Source organism: Cucurbita moschata, unplaced genomic scaffold (genome assembly GCF_002738365.1).
Source record: "Cucurbita moschata cultivar Rifu unplaced genomic scaffold, Cmos_1.0 Cmo_Scf00003, whole genome shotgun sequence".
Classification (NCBI taxonomy): domain Eukaryota; kingdom Viridiplantae; phylum Streptophyta; class Magnoliopsida; order Cucurbitales; family Cucurbitaceae; genus Cucurbita; species Cucurbita moschata.
In genome coordinates, this window is record NW_019268519.1 from 6,052,024 (window position 1) to 6,067,399 (window position 15,376).

General features: G+C 34.5%; 3 protein-coding genes and 1 pseudogene across 3 annotated transcripts; 2 read left to right on the forward strand and 2 right to left on the reverse strand.

The window, feature by feature from the left end:
- Positions 1-1,308: 1,308 nt before the first annotated feature.
- On the reverse strand, positions 1,309-4,342 carry LOC111438514 (zinc transporter 5-like). Its single transcript, XM_023076432.1, has one exon. It carries the CDS (start codon positions 4,212-4,214, stop codon positions 1,668-1,670), a length of 2,547 nt encoding a protein of 848 aa, XP_022932200.1. The 5' UTR covers positions 4,215-4,342; the 3' UTR covers positions 1,309-1,667.
- Positions 4,343-6,645: 2,303 nt separating this feature from the next.
- Positions 6,646-6,797, forward strand: LOC111441261 (annotated as a pseudogene).
- Positions 6,798-9,054: 2,257 nt separating this feature from the next.
- LOC111438525 (protein NRT1/ PTR FAMILY 5.8-like) lies at positions 9,055-12,748 on the forward strand. The gene is made up of 4 exons (XM_023076440.1): positions 9,055-9,215; positions 9,294-9,511; positions 10,493-11,040; positions 11,854-12,748. Exons 1-4 carry the CDS (start codon positions 9,134-9,136, stop codon positions 12,692-12,694), a joined length of 1,689 nt encoding a protein of 562 aa, XP_022932208.1. The 5' UTR covers positions 9,055-9,133; the 3' UTR covers positions 12,695-12,748.
- An 855-nt stretch (positions 12,749-13,603) lies between these two features.
- LOC111438580 lies at positions 13,604-14,992 on the reverse strand. The gene has a single exon (XM_023076449.1). It carries the CDS (start codon positions 14,817-14,819, stop codon positions 13,821-13,823), a length of 999 nt encoding a protein of 332 aa, XP_022932217.1. The 5' UTR covers positions 14,820-14,992; the 3' UTR covers positions 13,604-13,820.
- Positions 14,993-15,376: the final 384 nt, after the last annotated feature.

The following is a 15,376-nucleotide window of genomic DNA, read 5'->3' on the forward strand; positions in this document are numbered from 1 at the left end:
AAAAAAAAATCATATTAGATCAATACAAACACCCTGCTCTACTGACCTAATTTATAAAAATTCAAATTTTAATATTACATTTTAACAATTAAAAATCAAAATTAACTAATTTATTTTTTTCTTTAGCTAATTTTTTTTTGTTTTTTAGATTTTATTAATATACTAAACATAAATTTTAAAATTATTGGAATCCAAATACTTCTTAAATATTTTTAAAGTTAAATAATATAAATACCTCTCAAGTCTAAATTTTGTACATTATTTAAAAAAAAAATACCAATTTAATTTTAATAACTATTGTAAAAGGTTTAAACATACTTCTACTATTAGTATTATATTTAAAAAAATACTGCACAAAATTTAAAATAGCACTAATACCATCTTCATAGATTATCTTCATAAATCAACCAAAGTTTATTTAATACACTAAACTCAAATTGAAAAGTATTTTAAAATTTATGGGTATTTTTAAAACACTTTTCAATATTTTCTAAACCATTTTAAAATTCGAGCGGAAAAAAAGTATTAACTTTTTCCATCCAGTAACACTATTTTTTTAAAACTTTTTTTAATGGTATTTTTTTTAGTATAATACGGCTAACGTTATTAGAAACTTAATTTGTTAAGTTTTTTTTTATATATATATATAGTTTAAATGGCTTTAAAATTTTAAAATTGAACTTAAAACTTTTTTTTTTGTTCGACCATGTATAATATAAATTTAAACTTTTTGAACTTTGAGATAGTTGTATAATACATAAATCGTGGAGATATTATCATATTTATTTTTGTCTTGATTTTTTTATTTCAATAATTATGGGGTGAGATATTAAACATAATAAATATTTTAGTCTCCCTAATTGAAATTGTTGATTAAATTGTAGCATATTTTAATTTGAGTTTAACGTATTAAATAGACTTTGGTTGATTTAGCACGATATAATAAATGTATAAAGAGTTGGTCAACTCTTCATTAATTACTTTGATAAGTAAATACTCTTAAAATGGCGTGGAAGATTATAAGTAAAAAAATGTTATATTTGTAAAAGAGACTTAAAAAATGAGTTTAAATTGCACGTCTAATGGGCAACTACTCCCCTTTATAGTGATTTCATATCAAATCTAATTAAAAATTCAAATATTTTCTTAACAACAATAAAATTTATTATAGAGAAAATAGAAACAAATTTCAAAAATCTTGAACAAGTTTCAAAACTCCGAAGTAATTTAGAGTTAAAAAGATTATCGTTTAAAATACAAATTTAACTTGACATTCTAAACCGATTAACAAGTATGCAGATTCGAACCTTTGAGCTACGCTCTTGTTGACTCGTATTTCGTGTTCTTCCTGTACATCCTGCAAAATACATTGAAACTAATCTACCATTTGAGTCAGTATAAGAGTGTAGAACAGGGATTCCACAAAGAGCCATCACTCTCTGGTTCTGCCTAACATGAACTATATCTCCTCCTTGAGCTCGACAAGATGAACCAATGCAGGATCTTCACATTTCATTTTCAGAGCTAGAAGAGGGATGGATAATTTACTCGACTCTGTACATGTCGGTATAAGTCCATCAGCTGGCATTGTGATTATGAGTATCAAGAGCAACCAGATCGTCCAATAATCACACGAGATGACGAAAACAATGTCGAAAGGAAGCTTGTCAAGATACTTGCGGATTATACTCCAGCTGCAATGTCAAGTCATTGATTCCAGCATCATGCAGTATCTGTTCGACCTTTGCCTTTGTAGAAATCTTGTCAGTTTCGGTTGAAACGTGAAGCTGGAGCGTTCCCACAACGTCGGTGTTAGTGAAACTCCAAACGTGCAGGTTCTGAACATATTGGACTCCTTGTATCTTCATAATTTCATTCACAGCCTCTTTTAGATCCTGCTCGTGCGCCCTAGGAACTCGTTGAAGCAAGATTTCAGCAGAGTTTCTGAGTAATGGAATAACTGAAGCAATGATCATTATAGAAATAAATATGGAACAAGCTGGATCAGCAACTACCCATCCCTTGTATTCGATCAAAAGGGTTGATATAACAACGCCGACGCTTCCCATGGTGTCGGCCAATACATGTAAAAATATCCCTTCCATGTTGTGGTCAATGTGGTGATGGTGGTGCTGGTGGTGCTTCTTCTGATGTACCTTCATCTCAGCAGGCAGTCTATGTGAACTTTCAGAAACACCATGAGAAACGATCCTCGGCATATTGGTTTCGACCTGAGAAAGATGGCTGTGTTGGTCATGTTCATGATGATGGTGAGAAAGATCATGATGGTGAGAAAGATCATGATGGTTCGTATGGTTGTGATCTTGATGACAATCATGGTGGTTACTGAGGTGACTTTCGCTACAAACTTCGACATGACTGTGTTCATGATGGACAGTTGCGGAACTTTCACGACATTCCTCGGTGACAGATATCTGATTCTCATGCTTCCTACAGCTATCATGTTCATGCTTGTCACGACGGTGAGAGTCTGCGCACGAGTGCGAGTTCATATGAGAATGTGAATGCGAGCATGATCCTAATCCACCATGGGCATGATGATGCTCTTCATGAAAGAATACTAAACCTACTATATTCACAACCAGTCCTCCAATGGAAACAGTCAATAAGCTGTTAGTAGAGATCTCCTGTGGGTCCAAAATTCGCTCGAACGACTCCAATACAATGAGCGCCCCAACCAAAACCAGGAAAACAGCATTAGCGTAACCTGAAAGAATCTCAAATCTCCCTCGACCATAGTTGAATCGATTGTTCGCAGGCAAACGCGAAATGTACGAAGCATACAGTCCAATAGCCAAAGCAGCACAATCAAACAACATATGGCAAGCATCTGATATCAGCCCAAGACTATTGCTCATAAAACCAGCAACAAATTCAACAACCATATAGCCAGTGTTGATCAAGAGGAAAAGAGCAATTTTACGAGACTTCCGCTCGCTAAGAATGTGATGAATAGGTTTCATTACCATTGTCGTAATCGAAGCAGACGACTCGACCCCAAGCTCGAGATAGTTCAGGTAAACAGGATCCAAATCTCGTACCGCCACATACAGTAGTAATCCACAGAACAACAATCCCCAGAGGGAGAGCTCAGGAAAATACAGCAACTCCAGTATAACAGTACAAACAAAAGTGACAAGAAATTCAGTCCTAAAATCTTTTGAACTGACTAGTTTATCATCACTATAATTTTCATTCAAAAGAACCCCAAAAACAACAGTGTTTGCAAGAGGCCATGCCAGATTTCCAGAGGAAACACTCTTTCCCTCCGCTTCAAACATGAGCATACTAATTACAGCAGGCACAAAAAGGATAACCGTCGTGAAGAACAGTGAAATCAATCTAACTCGTTTCTGACCTAATTGCCTGATAGTTCCCCAATTCATCGAAATCCGCTCATAATAACCCAAAAATCCAGAAAGAAATGGAAGCAACATAGGCCAAATTGTCATGCAATTCTCTCTTGGAACAACAGAAAATCCATATTTATCAATGAACGAAGTTGCAAAAGGGAAGCAATCAATTCGATCCCAACTGATCGACAACAGAAACAAGCCAAAAAACAAGGACAAAAATCCACGAACCTCAGAGGATCGACTTCGAGACCGATCATTCATAGTAATCTGATTCCGTCCTTCGACCATGAATCGAGCCGCCACGTTCCCGGTCAGTTCAGCAAGAATCATCGCCGCTGTTCCACAGTACAACAGCGCTTGAAATCGAAGAAGAAAGACGACGGCAAGCAGAATTGACTTAGCAACCAGAGTTTTGAGCTGCGAGTGCGAAATCGAAGACAAAGAGAAGATTCCTCGATTCTGCTTAGAATTTTGAAATTGGAAGTTGGAGGAGGAAGAAGAATTGGTAAAAAGAGAGAAAAAGAGAGTAAGAAGCAAGGACAAGAGAGAAACCAAGAAAGAAAAGGGGAAGAGAGAGAAAGAAGGGGAAGAGCGGAGGAATGGGAGGAGAGAATAGAGTGATCGAAGCGAAAAGAGAAGCAAAAACAGAAATGAAACTGAGCTTTTGTTGGAGGATTTCGGATAGAGGCGGCTCTTGGAGGGAGTGGGCGTAGGGGTTAAAGAAGAATAGGGGAAGAGAGGGAAAGAAGGGCGAGAGGCGGCGGTAGATAAGTCACCGGCGCGCGGCGGAATCGAGAGACGGTGAGGCCTCTGATGGTGGTGATGGTGATCGGCCATGGATTCCGACCTCCAAGTTCGATCTTCAGATCCCTATACTGACGCCGGCCGATTCGAAGGTGAAACTTGGAAGAAAAGTCTTCTTTCTCATAAACGGAAGCTCTTCTCCGGAGACTGTATTATTTGTAAGGACTCCGACATTTTTAGCCAATTTAAAATAATGTATTTTAAAAGTAAAATATATTTTTAATTTAAATTATAATAAAATATAATGTATTTTAATAAATATTTTATTTAAATCACTATTCCAGTCCGAAAAATGCAACCAGATGATATTTTATAAGAGTTCTGTTTTTTTTTTTTTTTCTTTCTAATAGGATTGGATGTATAGTATTTATCTACACAAGGTTCATATAATGGCTCATGTACTTACTCCTAAATCTAACTATGGGTTAGCGCATGTTCACACTGTCTAAAATCTATGGAAAAGAAAGGAGCACGTACACAACAATTCATTAGAATATCATATCATAAATAATAACACGTAAATAAGTTACAAGTTACGTGTTATTCGTGCATCAATCAATTCATCCAACCAAACTTGCATGAGTTCCAACAGTAAGCTCATTTATAGTTGACTCAACTTGGTGCTTCTAAGTTTGTATTGGCTAAATGTTACTAAATTTAGGTTCACATGATCTAGTCTCACCTATGATATTTGTGAATGTTTGATTAATCCACCGCACCTAAATGGTGTGAAAGTTATCTTATTTATAATCAAATAAATTACAAGGACATGGAAATAGTAATAAATGGAAAGATATCTATAGTAATAAGGCAAATATTAGATATTTGCCTTATAATAAAATATCAAATATAATATATACGGGAAAGTATAATTTATTACTAAATATCCTTAATAATATTTAATCCATTTAGAAAATTAAGATTAGAGCCGATGAGCCAGTTACTTATCCTAAAAACAACCTTAAATATTATAAGTTGTCTAACGAGGTAGTTATATTAACCCTTTCTTGCGTGTCCAACATGTTTCTCCCAACAAGTCAAGTCAACAAAGCTAAAAAAATGTTTTTTTCTCCTGACTATATGATATTTATCAAACTAATTTGAATTTCATCCAGATTCTAAATGTATTTTTTTATTTTAATATATAATTTAGATATTATTAAAATTAAAATTTTAATTTAATTTATTAATTTTTTTAAATAATAAATTTTCATTCATTAACTATATCATTATAAGACTAGTTTGTTGCTCTTCTTGTCATGAATCTCAAATTAATTAATTAATATTTTGATAATAACGAACGTACTCTTAATTACTCGGCATGGAATAACGACTTTAGCAATTTTTAAATCACTAAAATCATAACTAAAACAAAGAAGTCAGGAAAAAAATGTGATTTAGACGTGACTAATATTATGATAATAGTGAAAATATTAAGAAAATCAGAAAACATCGTAAACAAATATTGTGGCATTGACCAAAATAGACCGCTTTTTTAATCTATATGAAAATGCTAAAATGTTTGCACTCCTCAAAGACAAATAGAAGAGCATGTTCCGTTTAGAAATATGCTCTAAGATATATGTGTAAAGGAGAGATCGTTAAGATTTATGTTATAAAACTTCGTAATTAGTTATTTAATTTTTAATAATAATTTTGATTATTTTATTTACACTTTAATATTATATAAAGTTATTAGTGCAAACAATAACCAAATATATGGTTGATGGTTGACGATTGACATAGAGGAAAAGTACTGTTTAACTAATAACTATAATATATTATTTAAGTTAAGTGTCTTATTATTGTAATATTATTAATATGACCTAATTTATAATTATTATGAAGGATTGGATATAAATCGTTATAAACTTATTTATTTAAGTTGAATTAAGTTAAAATAAATGGAAATTTTGTAAATGGAGTCCAAATACATTTTTACTTAAACTATTTTATATACATATATTTATTTTACTTTTATTTAATTTCATAATCATTTTTTTATTATTTATTCTCCCAACTATTCTCTTTAAAATAATTTATCAATTGAATTATAAATTTTAATTAAATGTTTGTAAATAAATATTTTACGAACTAACATTTTACTTTTATTTACATAAAAAAAATTTGAATAAACAATAAAAATAACTCGAACCAACCTAACCTAAAGAATCTATAATTAAGTTAGGTTGAGTTCATTATTTAATAAGATTGGTTAAGTTAAAAGAGTATACAACCCAAATAATTGAGTTGAGTTTAAAAAATATCTAGAGACCTAACTCAACTCACGAACATCCCTACTTGAATACTTTCTCGAGTCGGTTTAGCTATCTAACGACCTCGGTTAGTAAAAGTTTTCCAAAAGGGTAAAACAAATTGTTTCAAATTTTGTCCCACATCGAAGAGGATTAAAGATGAGATGCTCGGACCGTGTATAAATGGAATTGGAGGAGTTTTGGATTCCTTACTTACCTGGACGGGGTAAATGAGCGATCAAGAAGGCCCATTACGGTTTGGTAACCTCCATTGCACATTGGGGAGGGGTGCCCGCCCAAGGATGTCCCAAATTAACCGAACTATTCCTTGCAAAAAGATTAGGCGAATTTCTTTTTCGTTACATTATAATCATTTTTATAATTTCAATGTTTTAATATTCCTTGCAATTACGGTTACATTCATTTTTACATGTGTTTTACATGTGTTCATTAATAAATTAATTAATTGAAAGTATCTAACAATGATAAACAATCAGGGTAATTGTACTTCGTTTTTAATATATTTCTAAATTTTAATATTCATATTTATTTAATCTCTTCAACAAAACCTTAAAATTTTCATTTTTATAAATTCAAAACCTTAATTTTTTTTTTTTATTTTATACTAACAGAATTAAAATTTTTTATATGTTATTATTGTTTGCTCCTACATAACACTAATCTTCTCTTTTCTTCTGATACATTTGTACTTTTTTTTATAACTTTCTTTTTAAACAGGGGCAAGAGGCTCGAGCATACGTTGTTTGGCCGTAGGCGACGTAAGAACGGATAGACTTAACTCACATGTTGCTAGAAAGTGAGTACCGCACAATCGCAAGTCCGCTGCTATCAAATTGCGATTGTGACAAAGACTTTATTTTAATTAACAATGTGTTAGACTTAAAGTTCAAATTTCAGAGACTTGTAAGATAATTTTTAATCTACGAACGAAATACACGTGTCGATTAATAATAATTTTTTTTTATTTTTTTATCTTTAATCCTTTTTCTCATAAAGATTTTCCATTAGAGGTTTGATTGGTGGAAGCACCCATCACAAAAATGAAAGTGAATTCCATCTCAATAAACCACCTCTCTCTTTAAATCTCTTGTTTTTTTGCATTAAAAAAGCCTTGTGTTTTTTATGTGTGCCTTGTGTGTGCCTGCCTGAGTTTCTCGTGTGCCCAAAACATTACAAGTAAACCTCATTTCTAATCCATCACTTTTTAGGTAAAAATTCGAGCGTTCGGTGGGAAATAACGTCGTTTTGTAGTAATCGTGGTGAAAAAATTTGTTTGTTTAGAACATGATCCCGAACCCATATGACCATTTGCTAAACTTTTATCGAACCATTGTGTATCATGAAAAAAATCATTCAATATCTCGAGCTCATCGGACTATTCGCTTAATTTTCATTGAGCAACTATATATCATTAAAAAAAAAAAAATAAATACGTGTATAATTTAAAAAACATCCGTTGGTAATTTTAAAAATATCTTTGATTTTATTTTAAAATAACTTGGAAAACACATTTTAAACTTTAAAAAAAATTTAAAAAATATTTATACTGTTAGTAACACATTTAAAAAATACTTATAAATTTTTAAGAGTAATATTAAAAAGTTTCGTGCATGACGATTTTTGTCTATATATATTAACAAAAATTTGAACATTTTCATTTAAAGATAAATAAGATTAATATTAATTTTAAAATTTTAAAGATATTTTTTAAATTTTTTTGTATTAACAAGACTTTTAAAAATTCAATAATATTTTTAAAACATGGTTAAATGTGCAAAAATATTTTCAAAGGAAAGTAGTAATGATTTTCATCCGTAAATATATTTTTTAAATATTTTTAAAATTTAAGAATAACTTAAATTAATTCCAAATCATTAAAATAAAATTATTTTTCTCTCAAATTTCTATCAAAATAGGAAGAAAAATTAAAAGTAATTCTTTTTAAATCAATAAAATAAAAAGACAAAAAAAAAAAAACTAAAAAAAAAAAACTTAAATTAACAAATAAAAAAAATCTCTCTAATTCATATTAATTCTTACCTGAACTTTCTACTGATAAATGATCAAAATAGGCATTGGGAACGGTAGATTCATCTAGAGTTGGTGACAAAGCAAGGAACAACCCACATCAAAGGGTCCACGTGGCAGGTGACATGGCACGTGGTGATGCATCCTAATAATCAAAGTCAATAAATTTGAATATGACGTGTATATATATATATATATATATGCATGAAACAAAGAAAAAGAATGATATGATCTTATCTTTATCTTATTAGAACAATATTTCCATTTTTATTTATTTATTTATTTTTGCATATCGTTTTTTCTCTCTTTATCAATATGCAATTAATAAAAAATATTTTGTTAAATAATAAATTTATATTATATCAATTTAATCTCTAAACTTTAAAAATAAAATTTTGTTATTAATTAATCTTTTTAAATAAATTAATTTTTAAATGTTTTAAAATTTATAAACATAAATAAGAAATTTAAACAGTTAATAAAGTTTTTAACCATTAAAAAAAAAGGTTTATTTTTGGGTAAAAAAAAAGGGATTTATAGGTTGGAGTTGTGAGTGTTTTCGTAGCCTTCTTTGCTATCTCTGTCTCTGTTTTTTTCCACCGCCAATTCTCTGCAACTTCCGAGCTCGAGCTCAAGCTGTGCGCCGCCATGTCGGGAGGAGGAGGAGGAGGAGGAGGAGGAGGGCTGCGGCGGAGACCAAGGCTGAGTGGAGCGTGTATTCTTCTCATAGGTATTTTTAAAGTTTTTATTTTTTTATTTTTTTATTTTGAAGTGTTATTAAGGGTTATGACGGTGGTCGGCGGCGCAGTGGTGTCGGGGATGGAGAGATTCGTGTTCAAAGGGGTGGCGTCGAACATGGTGACGTATCTAACAGAGGTGATGAAGATGGGGAACTCGGCGGCGGCTAAGACCGTGAACACCTGGTGCGGCTTCACTTCCATGCTGCCGCTGCTGGTGGCGCCGCTCGCTGATTCTTATTGGGATCGTTATTCCACCATTTTAGCCTCTGCTTTTCTTTACGTCATGGTAACCATCACTTACCTTTCTCTTTCCCAATCTCTATTTTTTAAGTTATTAATATCTTAACCAATTGAATTAAAATTGACGAGAAAAAAAGAGCGGTTATCTCATTGCTAAGTTCATTGCTAACACCTGCTCGGGAGAGGTTTATACCGTAAAGAATGTTTTGTTCTCTTCTCCATCGACGTGGGATCGCACATGTTAAAATTTGAATTATTCAAATGAGTTGAGTTGGTTTAGGGGTGTTCGTGGATTGAATTGTGTCGGATTAAAACATTAATAATAACCCTTATTGAGACATCGAGTTTTCGAACACTTAGGATGACTCGTTAGCTCTCTCAAGAGAAATTATTAATATGTTAACTAGAGAGAAATTATTAATATGTTAACTAATTCGACTGTATTTAAATACAAGGTGAGCAGTTAAAGTTCAAAATGGGTCGGATTTGTTCGAGTTTTAACATTGAGATCAATATACTTCAAAAATCTCTATTTTTCTTTAAATTTGGTTGAAAATTAAAAAAAAAAAAAAAAAATTAAGTTTTAAGAAATAAAACGTTAAATATGATACATAAAAACTTTATTGGGACCTTCCACAATTTTGCTTCTAGTTTTTAACTTCTAAAATTAAATAATAATAATAATAAATAAAGAAATAAAGAAATAAATAAAAAATAATCAGGTTCTGCTTTTGTTATTATTGTGATGACTAAGAATAGGGATGCAATCTTTAGCCAATTTTGTCCAATTATATTAACTTTCTCTTTTCATAAGAATAAGTGCTTTGCCTTTTTCTCCCCCCTTTAATTTTGGCCATAAAGATTTATTATTATTATTATTTTGAGTTTAATATTATGTCGGGTGGAGATTTGAACCTATAAACCTTCTTGATCGGGCAACATGTTTTGCATAATTTAAACCCTTAATTGGTAATGTTGAGGTGGGTAACTTTTCAAGTGATGAGATTTATCGTATAAAATTATGCAGGGGTTAGTTGCTTTAACATCAACAGCATTAGCACGATCATGGTCACCAGCAAACACAACCTCCTCCTTCCTATTCTCGTCTCTCTACCTCATCTCGCTTGGCCAAGGCGGATACAACCCATCTCTCCAAGCCTTTGGTGCCGACCAGCTCGACCATGACGTTGCCGAACTCCCGATTGACACGCCCAAAACACCGTCCTCCTCCGAGCATAAGGCAAAGAAGAAGAGGTTGTTCTTCCAATGGTGGTACTTTGGAGTGTGCAGTGGCTGCCTCCTTGGTGTGACGGTCATGTCCTACATTCAAGACACATTTGGTTGGGTGATTGGGTTTGCCATCCCCATGGGCGCCATGGTTTGTTCTGTGGCGGTTTTTGCTTGTGGCACTAAGATTTATCGGTATAAGATAGAGGAGGAAGAGGATGGGGTTGCGAAGAGAGGGCTTGTGATCATGGTGGTGGAGCTTGTCAAAGCCTCGGCTTCTAGGCTCGTTTGTGCTACAAATGTTGTTGCCTTGTCTAAGAACAAGCCTCGTGATGATGTTGAGTTTGAGTAAGAACATCTCTATATCTCTCTTTGTTATTTTTTTTTTAATTTTATTGCCTATCTTTTTAAAATTTTGATTTCGTTTTTAGAACTCGTGTGAAATTCAAATGTGTTTGTAAGGAAGGTGAAAAACTTATTCGAAAAATTGTGAGCAAATTATCAAGCTAGTTTTTAACTCTTAGTTTTTGTGGCGTTTGCAACCGTGTAACTGGGCATACTGCTAGTAGATATTGTCCTATTTGGGTTTTCCTATCGGGTTTCCCTTTAAGGTTTTTAAAACACATCTTCTAGAGAGAGGTTTCTACACTCTTATAAATAATGTTTCGTTCTTCTCCCAAACCGATGTGGGATCTGCATCCATTCCCCAACTGTAACAACTTAGCTCAAACTCACTACTAATAGATTTTGAGCTTTCTCTTTCGAGTTTTCCCTTAAAGTTTTAAAATGTGTCTTCTAGAGAGAGGTTTTCACACTTTTATAAAAAATGTTTCGTTCTCCTCCTCTCCAACCGATGTGGGATCTCACAAACAACAGTTTTTTAATTGTTGATGTGATACGTGTTGACTAATCAACAGGTGATGATTTGACATAGCATTAGAAAAGATGACCAGGATCAAAAAGGGCGAGTAGATCGACCAAAAAAAAAAAAAACCCCTCAACTAACCTATACATTTATGTTTATTTTTTCTTTCGGTTTAACCCGCCCTTAAATTTGTGTAAAAAATCTTTGAAAATGAACCCGAGATAAAATGAACCCGGGAAGAACTTGATGAGTGAGCTAAAGGATGAATATGAAGCTGATTATTTGACATTTTGCAGGCTGCAAGAGAGCAAGCCACTCTGCCATGAAAGCTCAGGAGCCATGAAATCCATGGAAGAAAACACCAACATGATTCCAAAAGAAAGATTATGTGTGGCCGACAAGGTGAAGCTGATTTTGCGGCTGCTACCAATTTGGACATTGCTTCTAATGTTCGCTGTAATATTCCAACAACCAGCTACCTTCTTCACCAAGCAAGGCATGACAATGGAGCGGAACATCGGCGCCAACTTCAAGATCCCGCCCGCCACCCTCCAGAGCTCCATCACCATCTCCATAATCCTCCTCATGCCGTTGTACGACAACGTTTTGATCCCGATCACCCGCCTCTTCACCCGCACTGAAAAGGGTATCACTGTCATGCAGAGGATGGGCATTGGCATGTTCCTCTCTACCATTGCCATGATCCTCGCTGCCCTCGTTGAAGCCAAGAGGTTGACGATGACTAAAACCACATCGTCATTGTCGTATGCACCACTTAGTATCTTCTGGCTGTTGCCTCAGTACATAATATTAGGAGTTTCAGACATCTTTACAGTGGTAGGGATGCAAGAGTTCTTCTACTCAGAGGTTCCCGTGAGCATGAGAACGACAGCATTTGCACTGTACAACAGCGTGTTCGGTGTCGGGAGCTTTTGCAGTGCGATAATGATATCAATCGTGGAGTTATTAACAAGTTCGGATGGGAGGCCGAACTGGTTTTCGGATGACATGAGCAAGGCTAGGTTGGACAAGTATTATTGGTTGTTAGCATTTTGCAGTGGATTGAGCTTTGTATTGTATGTGATTTGGTGTAAATGTTGCAGAAACAAGATCAGTGGAGAAGAAACAGAATATTGAATTTGAATCAAGCTTTATGAGTTTGAATGGAATTGTGGAGTGAGGTTCTAACTAGTTTTTCTGTTCACTGTTCACGGTTTCGAACTTCGAACCTAGCTCACCTTTTGATAAAGAGTATAATGTTTTAATCAATAGAGTTATGCTCGGGTTGGTATAACTTCTTAAACTTATATCAACTTGCTACTTAACCGGTAGTTGTGATGCTAATGTGGGGTAGGCATTTCAACAGTTGAAAGAAGCTTTCAATCACTGCAGAGAACTTATAAGTTAGCTAACCACTATCTATAGCAGCCCATGTCCACCGCTAGTAGATATTGTCCTTATAAATAATGCTTCGTTCTCCTCTCCAACCAATGTGGGATCTCACAATCCACCCCCCTTGGGGGCCAGCGTCCTCGCTGGCACACCGCCCGATGCTTGACTCTAATACCATTGGGTACAGGCCAAGCCCATCGCTAGCAGATATTGTCCTCTTTATGCTTTCCCTTCCAGACTTTCCCACGAGGTTTTAAAACGTGTCTGGTAGGCAAAGGTTTCCACACCCTTATAAAACAATACTTCGTTCTCCTTTCCAATTGACGAGGGATCTCACATAGAGGATTCCAATAACCATGTTCGATCATTCATCATACAAAAGTAAAAAAGAAATGGGGAAAAAAGCATTGCTATCAATTATCAAACAAATACTATGAAATCGTTTACCAAAGGCCACAACCAATGATCGTACTATTAACATTACAAACATGGACTTTCATATTCAATAAGAACAAACAACGAATTAATATGATTCTCTAACATTTCATGAGGCATAAAGACTTCAAAACTCAACATATTCTCGTAAGGGCACATAAACTTCGATGCGAAAAATTTCGAGTCTAAGCCTTTTAAAGCATTGAATGGAACAAGAAATGGCACAAAGCTTGACTTTCAGTATGCATTTAGATCTAAAGAAATGAACACAAGATTAGCAGAACTTGTTTCTATTTCTTGATCGTGATAAAACAAAAACTAAATCAGCACCACAGAGAGGTATCTCAACCATTTGATACAAGTTAATCACAACATTTGCAGTCTAAACTAATCATGCTCGAACAATTATAAACCAAAATGTCCAATGGAATTTACCTCATTGATGAACATCATGACCATTCACGCCCAGATCGACCACTGCTTGTTTCCTCTTCCCCAAATTGCTTTCTTCACTTAGATCATCATCAGAATCCAAAGTGAACTGGCCCTGAAACTCAAATGGCAGCATCTCCACCCCGATCGGCCGGTACTGCGAAAAATTTCTGGTGCCTCCATTTCTGTAATTGAGGATTGAATATACACCAACCACCAATGTCACTAAAAGAGCAAGATGGCAATTGAACTGAAGTGTAGCAATTGCTCTGGCTCTGTGATATTCAGGGTGTCCCTTGCATTTTATAGTGTAATTTCCTCTGCTCTTTTGGTGCAAAGAGCACCCATCAGTTATCAAATTGGTGAAAAAAGATAACCCCATTTGTAAAAACCATGTCCCCTGCAGAATCAACCCAACCCCGCGAACAATTTTGGGGGAAATCAATTTGGGGGAGTTCAATTCGAAAATTGTAGCGAAAACACAAATTGTAATAGGGACAAGCAAGAGATCGAAGTACCGATTCTCGATTCCACTGGTGTCTTTCCTTTGCAGGTAGAACAACAAAAACTCTTCCACAAAAGCGAATAACGCGATTAAACTGAGAATTGTTGAAGGAAGATGAACCGATTCATTGATGTTAACCACAATACCGAGAATCGCATAGAGAAAGAAAAGAGAAGCAACGGCTAGAACTGGTAACTGGAGGGTCCAACCGACTCGGTCGCTCGAATTAATCGCATCGAAAAATGAAACGAGGGAGTTTAAGATGACGAGCAATGAGAGAACGAAGATGAAAATGAACGACGGAAATGATGAAGATGAAGCGATTGTGGCAGTCGACGGCGGAGATTGAGATGGAGGTCGGGCAGTGTTGAGAGAGGAAGATGGATTTGGATTTGGATTTGAATCGGAATCGGAAATGGAATTCAATGAAGAGAGTGCCTCCCATGCGCCGATCAGACAGAAACCCCCGCCGGCAACGGACAGGGTGAAGAACTCCATTGCTGGATCTCGCCGGACTTTTGAATGTGAATTTCTTGATCGCTTTCGATTCCCTCTTTTTTGTTGAAATGTGTGAAGTTCTTGAGGCTTTTTTGTTCTTTCTTCCTTCCAATCGGTTTGAGCATTGACTCTGGATTCTTGTCAACAATAGGACCAAATGGGAGAGATCTTAGAGCTTTTTAAGTCACTTTTCCCTGGCTCCCTTAATGATGTGTGTGGGCCTTAGCCAACAAGCTATTAATTTAGTGGTAGAGCACCCCTAGTAAACCTTAGCACGACGAGCCATTAGCTCAGTGGTAGAGTTTTGCTTAGATTATGTGTGCACGTTTTGCTAAATTTCAAACATTTTATGACATGGCTCTAATACCATTTTAGATGAACACGACCTCCTTTGTGGTATGACTCTAATACCATGTTAGATGAATACGATTTTTTTTGTGGCATGACTCTTATACTATGTTAGATGAGCACATCTCTCCACAATGATATAATATTGTCCACTTCGAGCATAAGTTTTCATGGCTTTGGTTTAGGCGTCCAAAAAATGCTTCATACCA

What these genes read in the sequence shown, in the direction of transcription:
- LOC111438525 (XM_023076440.1), top strand. Translation starts at nt 9,134, where the DNA reads ATGTCGGGAGGAGGAGGAGGAGGAGGAGGAGGAGGGCTGCGGCGGAGA. An exon ending in AGCGTGTATTCTTCTCATAG is followed by an intron (nt 9,216 to 9,293) that starts GTATTTTTAAAG and finishes TCGGCGGCGCAG; the next exon opens with TGGTGTCGGGGATGGAGAGA. An exon ending in CTGCTTTTCTTTACGTCATG is followed by an intron (nt 9,512 to 10,492) that starts GTAACCATCACT and finishes AAAATTATGCAG; the next exon opens with GGGTTAGTTGCTTTAACATC.
- LOC111438580 (XM_023076449.1), bottom strand. Translation starts at nt 14,819, where the DNA reads ATGGAGTTCTTCACCCTGTCCGTTGCCGGCGGGGGTTTCTGTCTGATC.
- LOC111438514 (XM_023076432.1), bottom strand. Translation starts at nt 4,214, where the DNA reads ATGGCCGATCACCATCACCACCATCAGAGGCCTCACCGTCTCTCGATT.